This window comes from Colobus angolensis, unplaced genomic scaffold (genome assembly GCF_000951035.1).
Source record: "Colobus angolensis palliatus isolate OR3802 unplaced genomic scaffold, Cang.pa_1.0 Scaffold389, whole genome shotgun sequence".
In the NCBI taxonomy this organism is placed as follows: Eukaryota; Metazoa; Chordata; class Mammalia; order Primates; family Cercopithecidae; genus Colobus; species Colobus angolensis.
In genome coordinates, this window is record NW_012117254.1 from 323,724 (window position 1) to 342,672 (window position 18,949).

An 18,949-nucleotide genomic window follows, 5' to 3' on the forward strand; every position below is an offset into this window, starting at 1 on the left:
AGAATGCATATCCCACTAAAACCTCAGCATGTAAGTTTTGTTTCTGCCTCTACTTCCTAAGGAGCATTAGCTAAAACAGATTTCTAGTGCCCATCAACAGTAAAATGGTTAAGTAATTGTATAGTATGTTCTAACAAGAATACAGAAGTAAAAATGAATGCACTAGAGTTACATGCAGAGTCATGGATGAACTGAAAAAGGTTGAGCAAAAATATCAAATCAGAGAAGAATACATACAATATAATTCAATTTATATAAAGGTGAAAGTCATGCAAAAGAAAACAACATATCACTTACAGATGCATACACTTGTCCTAAAAATACAAAGCAAGGCAAAGGAATATTGATACAGAACTCAGGAAATGGTAGGGAAGAAGTGGTGTGGAAGAAGAAGATCATGACAAAGGGGATTTCAAAGGATCTGGTAATGCTCTATTTCTTAACCTCAGTGTTACCTGTACTATTTTTTAACTGTTAATATATGTTATATACATTTTTGTAAGATAAAATTTTAAGTAAAAGCTTTTAAAATTGGGTGCTTGCTATTTCCTACTAGACGTCAAAAGATAATGTCCAAAACTGCCACATGCCTGAAGTGACCTTCCAAACACATAGGTTCAGAAAAGAGTCTAGGCAGATCTGGTAAGGCGTTTTGCTCCTCTACTCATTTTTTGTACGTCTGCTTGCTTTTGGCATTTTGATTACCACATTCTCTACTGAGATGGTTTGCTCTGAGTTAGTCTGGACCCCCATGGGCTGGAGTGTAAGTGAGGAAACATGGTGTGCTACTTAGCTGTGCTACTCAACAGGTCTTGGAGTAGCACAAGGTGCAAGGTGCAAGCTCTCCCAGCTTTGGTCTCCTCTTTCCTACAGTAAAAAGGATCAACATCATTATTAACTTAATCATAGGCTTCTTATGAGGATGAAATCGGCTACTCTACATGAGAGCACTGTGTAGGTTGATACACAGATGTCAGGAGGCTGTTACGTTTGACCAACAGTATGGCAAACAGGAAGGAAACATCCAAAGCTAAGTCACTGCTCTGAAATACAAGCCATAAGAAACAAAGGCACCTTGATCTCTTGCTCTCCAAACTCCGCTTTCTTTCATGCTTCAAAAGAATGGCCAAAGCTGTAATGAAACTGGAAAGTGAAGAGAAAGAGCCCTCTACTGTCCCTCTTCTCAGATTCCTTGATGTTTCCATCTCTCTGGCTGAAGTCAGCTCTGATTAGTCAGACTGAGCTTGTTTATTGCAAGAAAAAACTTCATGAATAAAGAACAGACTTTTCTAGGGAAGTTATTAAAGCCTAATGGAGGGGAAAAAGTGGAAAGCAGGGAATTACCCAAGATATTCTGATCCTTCCAGTTGAATGCCATATATTCTGCAGTTGTGAACATAATTATCCCTCTAGGGTGTAGTTATATCTTGTCTAGCTTCTAAAATATTTCAAATAAGCATCTGGTTTCATAAAATTGGTAACAGGATTTCACATAACACATTTTAAGTCCTCTATTTAGCAAATATTTGTGTATAGGATCCCTAAAACAAAATCTTTAATAAAATTGAGAGAGGGTCGTGTGCAGTGGCTCATGCCTGTAATCCCAGCACTTTGGGAGGCCAAGGTGAATCGTTTGAGCCCAGGAGCTCAGGAGACCAGCCTGGGTGACATAGTGAGACCTTGTCTCTATAAAGAGTTATAAAACATAATTAGCTGAGCATGGTAGTGTGCACCTCTGGTCCCAGCTCCTTTGGGGGCTGAGGTGGGAGGATTGCTTGGGCCCAGAAGGCTGAGGCTGCAGTGAGCCACAATCATACAACTGCACTCCAACCTGGATGACAGAGTGAGACCCTGTGTCAAAAAAAAAAAAAAAGTGAGAGTCTGTTGCTTAAAAGGAAGAAAAATGAAGTAGAATATTAAAATATGGCTCCACTCATTCACAGTCAGTAGAATTTTGCCTCTAGCATTGGGATGGGTTTGAAAAGATTCACTCACACAATGCCTTTCTCAGACACCATTATGACCACTAATGGTCATAGTGCTGGGTGATCAGCCAATACTGAAAGAGAAAAGGGACCAGACTGATAATTTCTGGGTGTCTAACATTGCCAAACAGTGTACTATATATTTTACACATGTTCACTGTATCTTATTCTCACATCATCTCAATGAGATAAAGATCATTTTTACTCATTTTAAAGAGAAAGAAATCAAGGCTCAGAGATGGTAATTCAGTGAAGACACACAGCAAGTAAGTGACAAAGGCAAAATCTGTATCCTTATCTGTCCAACTCAAAGGAATATGGTCCTTCGGAGTGCAGTTTGTGGCTTGTGAAACTAACCAGTTCTCTTGGAGATAGAAACTATAAACACCTTACATTCTTGAGGGGGGAACAACTACTTGAAGGCTAATTCATTAGAGTACAACCATCTATGTTGAAAGAGTCTACCAGATAACCACTTAACTTGCCACTAACCTATGCAAAGATTTGTTTGTGTTTGTTGTCACTCAAAATCAGTGTTTCTCAAAACTCAGTTGGCATAGGAAGCATCCGGGGAGCTTGAGAGAAATGCAAACTCCTGGACCTAACAGGTTTGAGATTCTGATGTGGACGATTTAAATTATCAAGCTCCCTGGTTGATTCTAATGCATAATATCTCCTAATCACACTTTGACAAACACTATTCTTTGCCTTCTATTACATGTATTCAACATATGAAGTAATCAAAGAACAAAAGCCCTCTTACCTGTAGCATCATTTGGTTGAAGTCATCATAGGTACGAAAAGATGGAATCCAACTTAATTTCCTTTGAGAGCTTTTTGGATTGACTGTGTCTTTTTAGAAAGAGGAAGAAAGTACAGAACAGTGTCACGTTAAAATGATTAGCTATGGGTATTAGATTTTTCAAAGTTATACTTAATTTATAGAAAAGACTCATGAGAAAATGCTGAGTGCTAATGAAGGATCTGATGTTGGCTAACTCATTGTATATAAATGATCACAAACACAGAAGTGTTTGGAATTGAAAAAGACTTTGAAGATCATCCAACTCAATGTCTACCACACACATTATGACCTGTTCAACACTTTTATGATTTTTCAACTTCTAGTTCTTTTTTTCCTCTTGAGTTCTACCAAAACCCAGTATCCATAATCTGCCAGGTAAGTCAAGGGGCTCTAAGCAGATCCAGACCCCCAAAGTCCTCCCCTAGTCCTGACTAAATTATGAAATTCCACTCTTTAGTTTCATCTATTTAAGCTTTACACAAGGTCCCTTAACTAGAATATCTTCAAGCCTTATCTTTCATCTCTTCCAAGCTACTGGTACTGTCCTCTCCCCCATCCTTCCTATCACATTCCTCAGGGTTTTCTGGTTTCCTCAATGAGAAGTGTGTTTCTGCTCCTGTGCTTAGTCTTTGCTGTCAACATGTGCCCCTCTCTACCTCCCCAACTCCACCCTACTCCACTAACTTCACTAGCAAAGGGACTTCACTAACACAGCCCTCTAATCTCAAGTGATTTTAATATTTCATGTCAATAAACATTAGTTCCTTCTCCTCACAGAAAAATGAGACCCACAGCATACAACTTTGATCTCTATTAAAAATATAAAATCGTATGACAAGGATAATGTTGACAGTGGCTACTGCTTTCTTGACAGGCATGAGTCTCTGACTCTTTCCTAGAAGTAGAGTTGGGTAAGAGGGAGGCCATGCATAAGGAGAACTTTAGAGCCCTCACTGATGAGGGAATGAAAATAGGGTGTGTAACTGGGTGTGAAATAGGAGTAACGTGAAAAGTAAACCATGCCAACTGCATAAATGCCTCAAGATCAGTGATCCTGACCACTGTCCCAGCTTGGAAACTCAATTCTAGGCATAGCTCTTCAAACTCAAGAAACAACCCATGATACTCTTCCACAGTCAATTTCTGAAGAAATTTCTCCATTGCCTTCCAGTTCCATCTAATAACTTTCACCTCCTATACTTCATTCAAAGAAATAAAAAAGATAGGGAGTTCATATACTGCCAAGAAAGGATAACCACTGTATTTTATAAATAAATCATAAAGGACTTTTCTACTTTACTATTACCCATGAACTTGTTTTTGTTTATTCTCTAAGGTGTGCATCATATCCAATTCTTCACCATATCCCCAATGTCTAACATGGTACTTAAGTCATGGCAGGGATTTAATACCTGTTAAACTGAACCTCTTTTATTCATTTATTTAACAAATGTTTACAGAGCTTCTGCTATGGGTCATATTCTGCTTTACAGGTCCAGGATATAGCATAAACAAGAAAAATAAGGTGACTGTTCTTTTGTATCTTACAGACTGATGGGGCAGCGTAGACAAATAATCAACACACAGACAACACAACAGACAGTTTCAGGTATCTGCAAGTACAATAATTGGTAAGATCGGGTGATCAAAAAAAGCCTTACTAGGAAGGTGCTAGGAAGGTAACATCTGAGCTAAGATTTGATAGACAAGAAAGCGACTGTGTGAAGATATGGGACCAAATCATCTCAGGGAGATGAAGCAGTAAGTGCAACATGAAGCAGGAAATCATTTTGCCTATTTGAAGAGACGAAAGGATCCCAGAGTGGCCACAGTGGGATGACCAGGGGGTAAAGCAGTAGGAAAGCCTGAGAGATAGGAAGGGCCAGATCATGTAGGGTATATGGTAAGAAGTTTATATTTTATGCTGAGTAAAACATGAAATGCTTTTAATTATTATTATTCTGAGATGGAGTCTCGCTCTGTCTCCCAGGCTGCAGTGTAGTGGCGCGATCTCAGCTCACTGCAACCTCCACCTCCCGGGTTCAAGCCATTCTCCTGCCTCAGCCTCTCAAGTAGCGGGGAATACAGGTACCTGCCATCACACCCAGTTAATTTTTTGTATTTTTAGTAGAGATGGGGTTTCACCATGTTGGCCAGGCTGGTCTTGAACTCCTGACCTCAGGAGTTCAGGTGATCCACCCGCCTCGGCCTCCCAAAGTGCCGAGATAACAGGCTTGAGCCAGCGTGCCCAGCCCATGAAGTGCTTTTAAGCAGGAGAGTGACATGGTAGATTTTTACAAGATCCCTATGGCTGTTTGTTGCAAACAGAATGAAGTGGGTAGTAAAGATAGAGGCAGAATCTAGCTATGAACCTTCATCAAAAGTATGAGATGAGGGAATGGGGAGATGTTGGGCAAAGGATGCAAAATTTCTATTAGAATAAGTTCAAGTTCTATTACACATCATAGTGACTACAGTAAATAACAATATATTGTACACTTGAGAATTGCTAAGAGAGTAGATTTGATGTGGTCTCATCGGAAAAAGGTAAGTATGTGAGGTAATGCATATATCAATTAGCTGGATTTAGCCATTCCACAGTGTATACATATATCAAAATACCATGTTCTATACCATAAATCCACACAATTTTTATTGATCAATTTAAAAAAGAAAAAATAGTAAGATGATGGTGGCCTGGATTTGGGTGGTACATCAAGGCTACGCAAATGGTGAGAAATGTATAGATATGAAACATACTGTATAGGTAGAAGCCAAAAAAATATTGCAGTGGAATTGGATAGGATGGTGAATGAAGTGGAGGAAACAAGAACGGCTTCTAAACTTTCTGCTTGTGCGGCTGGCGGAATGACTGGTGGTTGCCAGTTACTGATATGAAGAGAACTGGAGGTGGGGATGAGACAGGCAATGCAGTGGAGGGGTATCAAGAGTTCCTTTATGGCCATGCTAACCCTTCTATTTAATATGCAATTGAGGACATCACGTAGAAAACTCTTTTGCTGATTGTATAATAAGTATGATTCTCAGGGAAGGAGCTCAGGGCTGGAGATAGATTTTAAAAGTGGAGGTCACTGATATCTACATAACACTTCAAATCAAGGGAATAGATAAGGCAACCTGGAAAATGAGTACTGTGTAAATATAAAAGAGAAAAAAGAGAAAAAAGTCCAAGGACTGAGCCATGGGTACACCCATGTTTAGAAGTTGAAAGGGGAGGAAAAAGTAAAAAATCACAGATAAAGAGTGGCCAAGTCATATGGTTTGGCTCTGTGTCCCTGCCAAAATATCATCTTGAACTGTACTCCCATAATTCCCACACGTTTGTGGGAGGGACCTGGTGGGAGATAATTGAGTCATTGGTGCACTTTCTCCCATATTGTTCTCGTGGTGGTGAAAAAATCTCACGAGAGCTGATGGCTTCATAACGGGAAACCCATTTCGCTTGGCTCTCATTCTCTCTCTTGCCTGCTGCAATGTAACATGTGCCTTTCCCCTTCCTTCATGATTGTGAGGCTTCCCCAGCCATGTGGAACTGTAAGTCCAATTAAACCTTTTTCTTTTGTAAATTGCACAGGCTTGGGTATGTCTTTAGCAGCAGTGCGAAAGTGGACTAATACGCCAATGAACCAGGAAAGAAAGTTGGTGATTGTGCTGTCCCGGAACCTGAGGGAAAAGTGTTTCAAAAAGGAGGGAGTGGTCACATGTCCAATGTTTTGGAAAAGTCAAGAAAGATGAGGACAGTTAAACTAAATAATTCAGCAATGTGAAGGTCACTGGTATTCCTGACAAAAGTAGTTGTAGTTGAATGGTAGGAGCTAAAGCCTCAGTGAAGTGGGTTGAAGAAAGAATGGGACGTGAGCCAGTGGAGACAGGGCCTATAAAATCATTTCAGTAAGTTTTTCTGTGAAGGAGGAGAACACAGAAATAGGGCAATACCTGGAGGTATCATGGGGTCAAAAATTATTTTAAAGTAAGAGATTATTACAGCATAATTACATATTTATGGGCATGACTTACTCAGATGTTTTGAGTTGAACCTACTGAGTTAAACCTTAAAATATTGTAGGTAATATTTTACAGGCTCGGGGCCATGTTTCCCTCAGCAACATTTACCACATACCTTTAAGTGATTAAGATACAGAAATTTGCATTATTTCCCACATATGCTTCTATTAATTTTCATTTCCTTGGCCCACTTTTGCATGAATCTCAATCACATTTTAAGTGTCAACCATATACAAACTTGTGAATGCAAAGAAACAAACTATCTGTGTATTAGAAGGTACTTCAAGAGTTCCTCTAATCATTAATTCTTCCCAACGAATGTCTGAGGTAAAGGGAGAGACGAAGTTGTCCCACCCACAGCTAATTTTCAATGTGGCTAATTGAAAACCTATAATGATGGTGGAGGCTGAACAAATCAAACCTTTGTCCTTTTGTGAAAGGACAGTGGTGCTCTGTGATGTTTCCAGTTTGTCTCCTTTTACAGGATAGCTATGAGTTTGCAGTATTTTGTGGAGTTTTGTCAAGACGGCATTTAATTTGGCCTTCTTTGCCTTTTCGAATTCATCAGATTCATCCCTAATTGAGAAAAAGAAAACCAATCAGGGTTACTAATGGCAAGGGTGGGGCGGGGAAATCAGACGATGGAACAATAGAAGGTAAGAAGAGAGAAAGGGAGAAGTTAATGTCAATATTTGAGCAAAAATCCAGTCCTTTGATTACCCATAGCGCAACAATAATAATCATTATTAAAATAAGGAAATGAAAGCCAACTTCATCTCCCTTTGCTGTGGGGCCCTTGAGGGTAGGGACCATATCTGTCTCCTTGTCTCTTCCAGAACAAAGCCCCGCACAGTACCTGGCACAGTGACCTAAGAATTATATAAAATAAGTCCAAATTAATTTGAATTTAACGGTGGGTCTTTGTTCCACCACATATTATTACATCCTTTAGCAAGAGTGTTTCTGATAAAATTAAATTCTTTCTAAGTGGTCTATAATCACACAAGAGGCTCTCTCAAAGCCAATGCTCTTCTCAGAGAGAAAACTGAATCATAAAATGCTACTTGATTTTTTTTTTTTACTTTTAAAGACCACAGATCATACTGCAAACTTTTGACAAAAACTTTTTGATCAGTGTACTTGAATTTATTTTAGAAGTTTGATCTGGAAAAATAAGTTAATTTATCATCTCAAACACAAATGAATTTAAGCTGTAGGCAAGCCAAGGCTCAAAAGTAGTCTTCTAAAAATATCAGGGACTGTATACTTGTCAGTCATTTGACAACCATTAGAGTCAGCTCTGGGCAGGCACTGTGCAAGGCATGGAGGACACAGTTTGAGGAAGAGGGCTGTCAGGTAAATAGGTAATGTGCTAAGTATTATAATAGAGTTGGTGCTGAGAGTTATGAAAAAAAAAAAACAACACTGGAGAAACGACATTTCTCTGAGTGAATCAGGCTTCCCCGAGGAAGTAACATTTTGCTAGATGTGAAATGGGAACAGAGCATGAAGGAGAGGGCTTTGACAGAAATGTCAGTCAGTTATGAATGCATACCTCTTCTCTTTCTCTCTCTCATCCTCATTCATTATTCAGTGATGTAAGGAAGACTCCTGAAATCAAAGTGAAGCAATATTTTACTAAGAAATCAGTTTTAGTGGTGAATCACAGTAAAGCAATAAGGATAATCAAAATTCTCAATTGTGTAACACTTTTCCCTCAAGGAATGCCTACTTCTTTTAAAGATAGGCTTTCATTAAGTACCAATAACACTCTCATATGTTATGTAGATGTTGAAGACTTGCTTTATTGTGTAATCCCCAATGAATATTTTTGATAATAACATTACAAATGAATATATTTGTAAAAGTTACAAAAACATTCTGTGGTTACACCACTTAATCAAAAAACAAAAAACAAGTATTTGTAGTTTTAGTTCCATACCCTTAAATTCATTTAACTTTCATTAACTTTGAGAAAATTTAAGGAAATGAAGACAGATGCAGTTTGAAAGCTTCATGCCAAGCATGTACATGCCACAAAAGAGAAAAATCTGCATTATTGTTGTTCACAGAAATCCTTGGTATATAAAACAATGGCCTTGAAATCACTGAAGTCCTCTGCTTTGAGCTGTACAATTAGACTCACACATCACCTCAAGGCCAAAGCCTCAAGGTAGATGTCAATGGCATCCCAATACATATGTGTTACAAAAAAGTGATTAAAATATAGCAAACATCCTTTAAATGCTCTCTAAGTAAGGAAAAGTTTGGGGAGTCAAACACTGGAAAGGTACTAAGCACGAAATATGAACCCGTGCTTGGCGTTAATGCTCTCCTAGATAAAAAATAACCTGAACAGGGAAGTGAAACTAAAACTCACCATCTCTCCCTATGTATAGCCAGAACTCCCAGAGGCTAACATTACATTGAAAAAAAAAAATGGATAAAAAATAACCCAAACAAAGAAGTGGAATTAAAACTCACCACCTCTCCCTACATGTAGCCAGGACTCCCAGAGGCTAACATTACATTGAAAAAAAAAAAAAAAAATCCTCCCACCAACAAAAGAAGTAAACAGGAAGCTTGTCTGTCTCAGCATGTTCTCTGGGTGCAGGAGAAAAGACACCATACTGAATCAACCTTGGGGTTCCAGAAAAGGCAAAGATAAACCCCTTCTGGAGGGATACTTTCTAAAGACAGATTCCACAGAATTTCCACAGATAAGGCACTGTTGAAGATGAGCTCACTATTCAAAATTAGAAAATACGTAAGGAAATAATCAATCCCCAAACTAAGGGACACACACACACCCCAACAGTATGAAACCCCCAAGAACTTCAAATAGCTATGGAGAAAGATGAATTAGAAGTTATATAAATAGATATATTCAATGAAATTAATTTTTAAAAGATGGGTTGAACAATGTATTAGAAATATCAGATAAGGAAATTAATAAATGGAACAGAGCTATGAGGAATCTTGCCATACAGTAGGAGAAAATGTGTTGGAAAATATGAAACAAGAGGTTATGAGATATGAAGGACAAAATGGGAAGGCACAGTATATATCTAAGAGAGGTTCCAGGTAGGCATAATAGCAAGGGTAGATGAGCAGTAAGGAGACAATTTTAAATTTTCCAGAATGGAAAATGTGACCCAATCTGGATAAATTAAAATAAAACCACACCTAGAAACATCACAGTGAAATTTCAAAGCACCAAAAACAGCTAAGCCATTCTAAGCCATAAAAAAGATCAACACATACCAAAGAATATTATCAAATAGACTGTATTTTCTGGCCCAAATACAATTAAATTAGAAATCAATAATAAAAAGATAATATAAAACCTGATCGATTTGAACATTCAAAATAACGAAACTTCCTAAATAGCTCTGAAAAGCAGAAAATACTCAGAACTAAATATTACAAGTATACCACGTTAAAAATATATTAAAGTAAAATGCAGCTAAAGTAGTACCAAAGCATTTAGTCTTAAATGCCTATTAGGAAAAAAAGTAAACAAAAACTAGTAAACAAATTAGTAAACAAAATTAGTAAGTTGGCCGGGCTCAGTGACTCACGCCTGTAATCCCGGCACTTTGGGAGGCTGAGGCGGGCAGATCACCTGAGGTCAGGAGTTCAAGACTAGCCTGGGCAACATGGTAAAACCTTCTCTCTAGTAAAATACAAAAATTAGCCGGGTGTGGTGGTGAGCACCTATAATTCCAGCTACTCAGGAGGATGAGGCTGGAGAATTGCTTGAACCTGGGAGGCGGAGATTACAGTGAGCCGAGATCACACGACTGCACTCCAGCCTAGGCGACTGAGTAAGACTCCATCTCAAAAAAACAAACAAACAAAAAATCAGTAAATTAGTAAACAAAAAAAATTAAAAATAAAAGTAAAGCTAAAGAAAGGAGAAGTAAGAAAATACTAAATAGGACCAGAAAATAATGCAATAAAAATAAAGATAGATAGAACAGAAATCTTAAAATGGTTTCTTAAAATAAAAACTAGTGAAATAAATAAAGCATTGGTATACAAGATTAATCAAGAAACATGGAAGAGGACACATTTTGGAATAAAAGGGCATACTATAAATACAACATAGTAAAAAGCAGTATGATCAACTCTATACCCATAAATTTGAAAACAGAGAAACAGAGATAAAATGGGATACTGCTTTGGAAAATGAATTTTACCCAAACCTATTTAAGGATACAAAAAAACCTGAATAAACTCTACAAATCTAAATAAATAAATTCGGTAGTGAAAAATCCATCCACAGAAAATAACCTAAACAAATCTAAGCAAAACCTGATGATTTCACAAACGGATGCTTCTAAACATTTAGAGAACTGATAGGTATCTCCTATCTCATGCAAATTATGCTAGAAAACACATAAAAAGAGAAACTACCCAATCTATTTTATAATGCTAGTATATTCTTCATACCAAACCAGAGAAAGGCAGCATCAAAAAGAGAAACTTTATGTCAGTTTTGTTTATGATCCATATGAAAAAATTCTAAATAAATTGTAGAAACCCAAAGCAGCAGGATATTAAGAAAGTGGAGTTAATCCAGAAATATCAGGATACTTTCACATTAGAAAAAATATGTAATTCAACATCCCAGATAAAAAGAGAAAAAGCATGTGATCATCTCAGTAGATTCAGAAAAATATATTTGATGTAATTTAATACACACATACGATTTTTGAAAATATTCTTAACAGACTAGGAATACACAGGAAGTTCCTTAACCTGATAAAATTTATCAACCAGAACATACAAACCTCCTATGTAAAGGTAGAACATTAAAGGAATTTTTTAGTTTCAGGAAAAAAAAGAGTGGTTGCTAAAACACTTAACACAGTGCTAAAAGTGCTAACCAATGCCTTAAGGCAAGAAAAGTAAATAAAATGGATAATTTATTGGAAAGGAAAAATAAAACTGTCTGCATTCATGAACACTCTGATTATCTACAGAGAAAACCTAAGAAATTCTGCAAACTATTAGAAATAAAATAGTTCAGCAAGGTTGCTGTGTACAAGATTAATATTTAAAAACGAATTTGTTCCTACATACCAGCAACCAAAATTAGAAAATATTTTTAAAACATACAATAGCACCAAAAATTATAGAGGTCTGCTATGGCTTGGTTGTGGTTTCCTGTCTCCACCAAAACTCATGTTGAAATTTGATCCTTAAAAAGAGGCAGTGCTGGAAGGTGGAGCCTAGTGAGAAGGTTTGGGTTATGAATGGCTTGGTGCCATTCTCCTGGTAGTGAGTTCTCACTCTCCTGATACAGGATTACTTCTCGGGGAATGGATTAGTTTCCGAGAGACTGGGTTGTTAGACGCTGAAGTTCCTCCTCCTTCTTGCCTCACTTTTTGCTCATGTCCCCTTCCCCTTCAACTTTCTCTGCCATGTTGTAATGTAGTGCAAAATTCCTTGCCAGAAGCTAGGACCACGCCCTTGAACGTCTCATCCTGCAGAATCTTGAGTTAAATAAACCTCTTTTCTTTATAAATTACCCAGTCTCAGGTATTCTGTTATAACAACAGAAAACAGACTAAGACAGGATTGTTGCTTATCACTAGAATAACTGATGTGGGAACAGCCCTCCTGCCATGAACAACTAGGAAACTGGACAAATTATAGGAAACGCCTGTTCTAAGACACTGGAAAGAGGTAGCACATGCCTGTGATCTTTGAGATAAGAGCAAAAATGAGAAGAGCTCCACAATAATCCCAGATTTCTACCTGAGGGCACTTCCAGAGCATGATTGAGGGAGAAGGATCTCAAGCAGAATAAAGTGGTCTCATTAAGTTTTAGGAGACAGACATAAGAGTTAAGAAAGCCAAGAAAGATGGTTACAATTTATGGAGCAGAGTATCAGAAAGAAGGGAGCTCTGGGGTAAAAAGAGTTCTAGAAATCTGCATACATGTTTGTTTTTGTTGGTTTGTTTTTTGAGATGGAGTCTCACTCTGTCACCCGGGCTGGAGTACAGTGGCACAATCTCAGCTCACTGCAAGCTCCGCCTTCCGGGTTCATGCCATTCTCCTGCCTCAACCTCCTGAGTAGCTGGAACTATAGGTGCCTGCTACAACGCCCGGCTACTTTTTTTCGTATTTTTAGTAGAGACGGGGTTTCACCATGTTAGCCAGGATGGTCTCCATCTCCTGACCTCGTGATCCACCAGCCTCAGCCTCCCAAAGTGCTGGGATTACAGGCGTGAGCCACCGTGCCTGGCCTGCAAGGTGACACTCTACAAGACCAGTCCAAGATCAACTACCAGGGAGAGAACAAATGGTATGAATACAAAACTAAATAACCACCACAGTTCATGCACAGGTGGAAGACATTTGAGTTGTATCTAGCCAGTGTAGAGGAAAATGAGCAGAGTCTCTCTCAGTGTGGGATGGTATCAGGCCATCTAAAATATAAGTTACTAGATTCCCAGAAGAGGGAGGCAAACATATTTTTTGGAAAAATAATTACCAATTTTTTTTGCCATACTGGATGAAAAATATAAACTTATATATCCAAGAATATTGGTGACTCCAGTAAAATAAACACAAAGAAAAACTAAAAGAAATTGCTGAAAACCAATTTTAAACAGAAATCTTAAAAGCAAACAGAAATAAAAGATACATTTAATACCAGAGGAAAAATAATGTTTTCTGTCTGGCTTCCCATCAGAACAACTCAAACCAAAAGACAATGAAACATCTTTAAAGTGCTTGGAGGGGGAGTTGGAAAATCAACGTAGAATTCTACATCCAGCAAAAATACACCCTTTGAGAAAACTAAAGGTATTTTCAGGTGAACAAAATCTGAAATAAGTCAATGAGAAGCATACCAGCTTTAATAGAAATGTTAAAGCAAGTACTTCAGGTGGAAGGAAAATGATCCCAGGTGGAATCTCAGATCTACACAAAGGAATGAAAATCACTGGCTCTTAAGAATATGTATGTTCATAAATATAAAAGAATGTTTCTCTTTTTTAATTTCTTTAAAAGATAATTGATGTAAAAGCAAAATATTCTAGAGTTTATAATATATGCTGAAATAAAACCTGTGACAATAATAGCACAAAGGATGAGAGGGTGGAAAATAAAAATCTGCTGTTGTAAGCTTCTTACATTATACATGAAGTGGCACAATATTAATCCATGGGCAGACTGTAATAAATTAAAGATGTATATGACAAACTGCTTAGAGCAACAAATAAAAGGCACAGATATAGATTATAAATCAAAAAAGAGATAAAATGGAATACTAATTAAAAGCTCATTTAATCCAAAAGAAGCAGAAAAAAGAAGACAATGGAAACAGTGATCAAATAGGAAAAACAGAAAACATATAGTAAAATGGTAGACTTAAATCAAACCGTACTCATAATAATATAAACTATCAATGGACTAAACACACAAATGTAGTTTAGGATTGATGATTAGATTTTTAAAAAGCAAGACCAAACTATATGTATAGTCTATAAGAAACTCAATTTACTTATAAAGACACAGGTTAAAAGTAGGATTAGCCATTGTGGGAGACAGTGTGATGATTCCTCAAGGATCTAGAACTAGAAATACCATTTGACCCAGCCATCCCATTATTGGGTATATACCCAAAGGATTGTAAATCATACTACTATAAAGACACATGCATACGTATGTTTATTGCGGCATATTCACAATAGCAAAGACTTAGAACCAACCCAAATCAATGATAGACTGGATAAAGCAAATGTGGCACATATACACCATGGAATACTACGCAGCCATAAAAAAGGATGAGTTCATGTCCTTTGCAGGGACATGGATGAAGCTGGAAACCATCATTCTCAGCAAACTATCACAAGGACAGAAAACCAAACACTGCATGTTCTCACTCATAGGTGGGAATTGAACAATGAGATCACTTGGACACAGGGTGGGGAACATCACACACCGGGGCCTGTTGTGGGGTGGGGGGAGGGGGGAGGGATAGCATTAGGAGAAATACCTAATGTAAATGACGAGTTGACGGGTGCAGCACACCAATATGACACATGTATACCTATGTATCAAACCTGCATGTTGTGCACATGTACCCTAGAACTTAAAGTATAATAATAAAATTTAAAAAAATAAAATAAAATAATAAATTTAAATAACTGCAAAAAAGTGGGATAAAAACACATATACCACTCAGCCCTAATAATAAAAGATTTGGGTGACTGTATTAACATTACACAAAGTAGACTCTAGGATAAATATATCACTAGGGAAAAGGAGGGATATTTCATAATGATAAAGGAAGTCAATCAAGAAAATTTAACAACCCTAAATATGTTTACCTCTAATTACAAAGCTTGACAGTGAAGTAAAAACGGACAGAAATGAAAGAAGAAATACATAAATCCGCAATTAAGAGTTGGTAATTTAAAAACTCCCCTTAGTAATCAATAGAATAAATAAAGAGAAAATAAGTAAGGATATTGAAGACTTAACATTACCAGCAAAAATATTCACAGAACACCACATCCAGGCAGCTATGGGATGTACATTATCTTCCACTGTATATGGAACATTCAGTAAGATTCAATATCTACAGTTTCAATAAATTTAAAGCATTAAAATCACACAGATTTTGTTCTCTGACCACAACAAGATTAAGTTAGTAATCAATACTAAACAAACAAATATCTGGAAACCCCTCAAATATTTGGAAATTAAATGCCATACTTCTAAACAATCTGTGGGTCAAAGAAGAAATCCCAAAGAAAATTGGAAAATATTTCAAAATGATTTACTATAAAAATTAATTTTAAATTCCAAAAACTTCAATAATCTAACTGTAATTTATTAAAATTACATTATACGTCTTCACAGTATATATTTCCATCAAGAAAAGTTCTCTACAATTATTCAAACCCGTTTTTCATGTTCTTAAATAACATTTATAGGTTTCTTCATATAGGAAGGAAACTATACAGTGCTTAGTAGCTAATTTAACAAAAATGCACAGAAATACTACACTGGAAATAATAGGGCTTTATTGAATCATATAAAATAAATAAATGCAGTGACAATGCCAAGTCTGTGTAAGGGATGTCTCAATATCATCAATTTATGAGATCTTCCCAACTAATGTACAAATTAACATAATTCTGATCAAACCAGTAAGATTTTTGTTTTGTTTTGCTTTGTTTTTCTATGTAACTTCACAAGTTAATTACAAAATTCCTGTGGAAAGTAAAGGGCCAAAATATCTATGATAACTTTGAAGAACAACAGCAATATAAAGGGTGTGCCTACTAGACATCAAAGTTTATTATAAAGCTACAGTATTTAGGCTAATGAATAATGGTGAAACACATACACGTAGTAGAGAAGAGACAACATAGGAACAGATCCATGCATAAATTGAAATTTGATTTATGATAAAAGAGGCATTAAAATTTTGAAGTTTTACCATGGAGAGAGAGAGAAAAGAGAGACACAGAGAGAGAGAGAGAGAGAGAGAGAAAGAGAGAGTGTGTGTGTGTGTGTGTGTGTGTGTGTGTGTGTTTAATACAGCCTTTTTTGTGTTTTGGGGCAACAAAATTTGTTTACAAGTTCTTTGAAGACAGAAGCCATGCTTTGCCTATCTTTGATACCTCCAGCAGCACACAGCTTCACACAGAGCACACACTCAAAATACACAGATAAACAACTGACCACTCTCCTTACCTACTGGACAAGGTAGGCTCAAACACCTAACTGCTAATGGACTTTGTACCTTCTCCACTCAGTAATTCATTCTAAAACAACAGATTCAGAAACTTATGTCGGTGAAAGAACATGGAAAGACTGAAAAAGAGTAAGGCTAATTAAAAGCTCTCAGGCCAAGGATAGTCAGCCCTCCTATACAAAATAATAATTCATTGGTTGGAAAAAGCAGTTTACATAAGTACATTTTTCCAAAATCAATAGGAAATAATCTAAAATCCCATCAAATTGTATTACTGAAGTATAATATAAAGGTCAAGAGGGTCACACTTGCAAACATTTCTTCTAAGAGCTGGGGGAGGGAGTGTTGTTCTCATCCATTTTTAATTTTCTGGAAAAACATATGATAGATGTGTGTGTACACACACGTCTATACACACATAGATATTTGTTATAGTTTAAAAGAAAACACACTGAATAGGTGGATTTAATTCATCATTGGTTCTCTGTGGTTGAGAATCACTTAGATATATACTTTCCGGCATGACTACTATGATAATATAGATTTATCAGTGTCTAATTGGGATAATGTCCACAGTCAAAAGAATCCTCAGTCTAACTCTCTCAGTCTCAAAACTTCCAGGACCCAAATATCAGACTTCCGGCTCAAGCTCCACAGCAATACCAACCTTTTCTAGAGACAAGCAACTTGCTGATCAAAACCTGGGCTCCTGGAGATAATGTTCCTGAAACATGCTGCAGGAGTTCTATCTGGGACCCATATGACATACATGTCATGTGCCATATCTCCCAGAACAAATAGTTCAGGACTAAATGACACTAAAGTTGTAATCCTGAATTAGAATCAAAGTGAAGCATGTCCTGGTTGGGTACAGTGGCTCACACCTGTAATCCTGGCACTTTGGGAGGTTAAGGCAGGAGGATAGCTTGAGCCCAGGAGTTCAAGACCAGCCTGGGCAATATGGTGAAAATATGAGAAATAAGCTGGGCATGATGGTGCGCACCTGTAGACCCAGCTACTGTGGAGGCTGAGGTGAGAGGATCGCTTGAGCCTGGGAGGTGGAGGCTGCAGTAAGATGACATGGCACCACTGCACTCCAGCCTGGGTGACAGAGTGAGACCATCTCAAATAAAAGTAAAAATAAAAATAAAAAGTGAAAGTGGAACGTGTCCTGAAAATGAGTCCAGGACCCATTTACTATGGGGTTAGGTTCAAAGTATTAAACCTTCCACCATCCACGGACTACTTTATAATGCCAGACTTTTACTACACCTGACAGCTGTGGAAGGAGAGCAACCAGGCTGAGGAGCAAGAATTGCAAGATCATGACTTTCTGAATGCAAACCTAGGGGACTAGGAAAGAGTTTTAGAATAAAGACTAAAGCACTGTAATTCATAAGTTTACTTACATATCTCAGGGGTGATGTCCTTTCCAACAAATCCTTCACAAATTCAGATAAATACTTGTACTCATCCATCTTTGCCTGCTCTGCCTTTTAAAGTTGAATTTTAATGCGGTTCCATGTGAAATGTCTATATTTGTGGCATTCTTCATTTTCAAGTAGAGTAACATTTGCCCAGGACTAGGAGTCCAAGCTCCCTTTATCCTCCTGCCCCAGATTACATTTCTTATTTCATGGAGTATCTCATTTGTGACACTCCCCAGTAGATTTTTCATGTTTTGTAATCAATGCAGAGGCTAGTGAAAAGCATGTTTGCAGAGAATCTGTATTATGAAAAATACTTATTATAATGTTGTCTGAAAAAGGTTACAGGATTGTATGCGCCATATGAACCCAATCATGTTAAGCAAATGATCAAATGAAATATTGTGTAGAAAACAGAACGAGAAATAAAAGCAAAGCATTCACAAGGTGTCCTTTAGTGATACAACAATGAGCAAGTAAATTTTTTTTATATTTTTAAAGTTTGTTACATTTAGTATGTGTGTCATTCAGAATTAAGAAACTACTCTCAAAAATAATGTAGACGCTAGTGTTGAAGACTGAAGAGACTGGGCTCTGGAATCAATCGGATCTGGGTTTAAATCCCAACTCTCTACCTGTTTATAGATGTGTGACCTTTGGTCCTTAACTTCTATGAGTCTCAATTATCTCAATTTTAAAATGGGGGTTATAATACCTACATGCCAAGGTTTTAATGAGAATTAAGTTAATGTATATAAAGTGGCTAGCACTATGACTGACTCATAGCAACCACCCAATAAATTATGGCTTTAATTAGAAATTGTTAATAGCAGTATAAAATCTAAAAGACTGTGACAAGGATGCAATCTTCTCAGAGGGGTCAGTGATGGCAAAAATTTGGCAACACAGAGAGGTTTCTTCACATCACCTGTTGTTGCAACAATGAGAGAATTGTGTGGAGACCAATCTCCATGCAGTGGG

The 18,949-nt window shown here is 37.2% G+C and overlaps 1 protein-coding gene across 1 annotated transcript in view; it reads right to left on the reverse strand.

The window, feature by feature from the left end:
- PASD1 (PAS domain containing 1) overlaps positions 1–18,949 on the reverse strand; it is a 100,946-nt gene that overhangs the window by 62,994 nt on the left and 19,003 nt on the right. The window contains exons 2-3 of the mRNA XM_011954673.1: positions 8,372–8,427; positions 2,749–2,837 (exon numbers count right to left, since the gene is read on the reverse strand). Of these exons, the coding sequence (XP_011810063.1) occupies positions 2,749–2,837; positions 8,372–8,399 (117 nt within the window). The 5' untranslated portion in view covers positions 8,400–8,427. The remainder of the gene's footprint in view (positions 1–2,748; positions 2,838–8,371; positions 8,428–18,949) is intronic.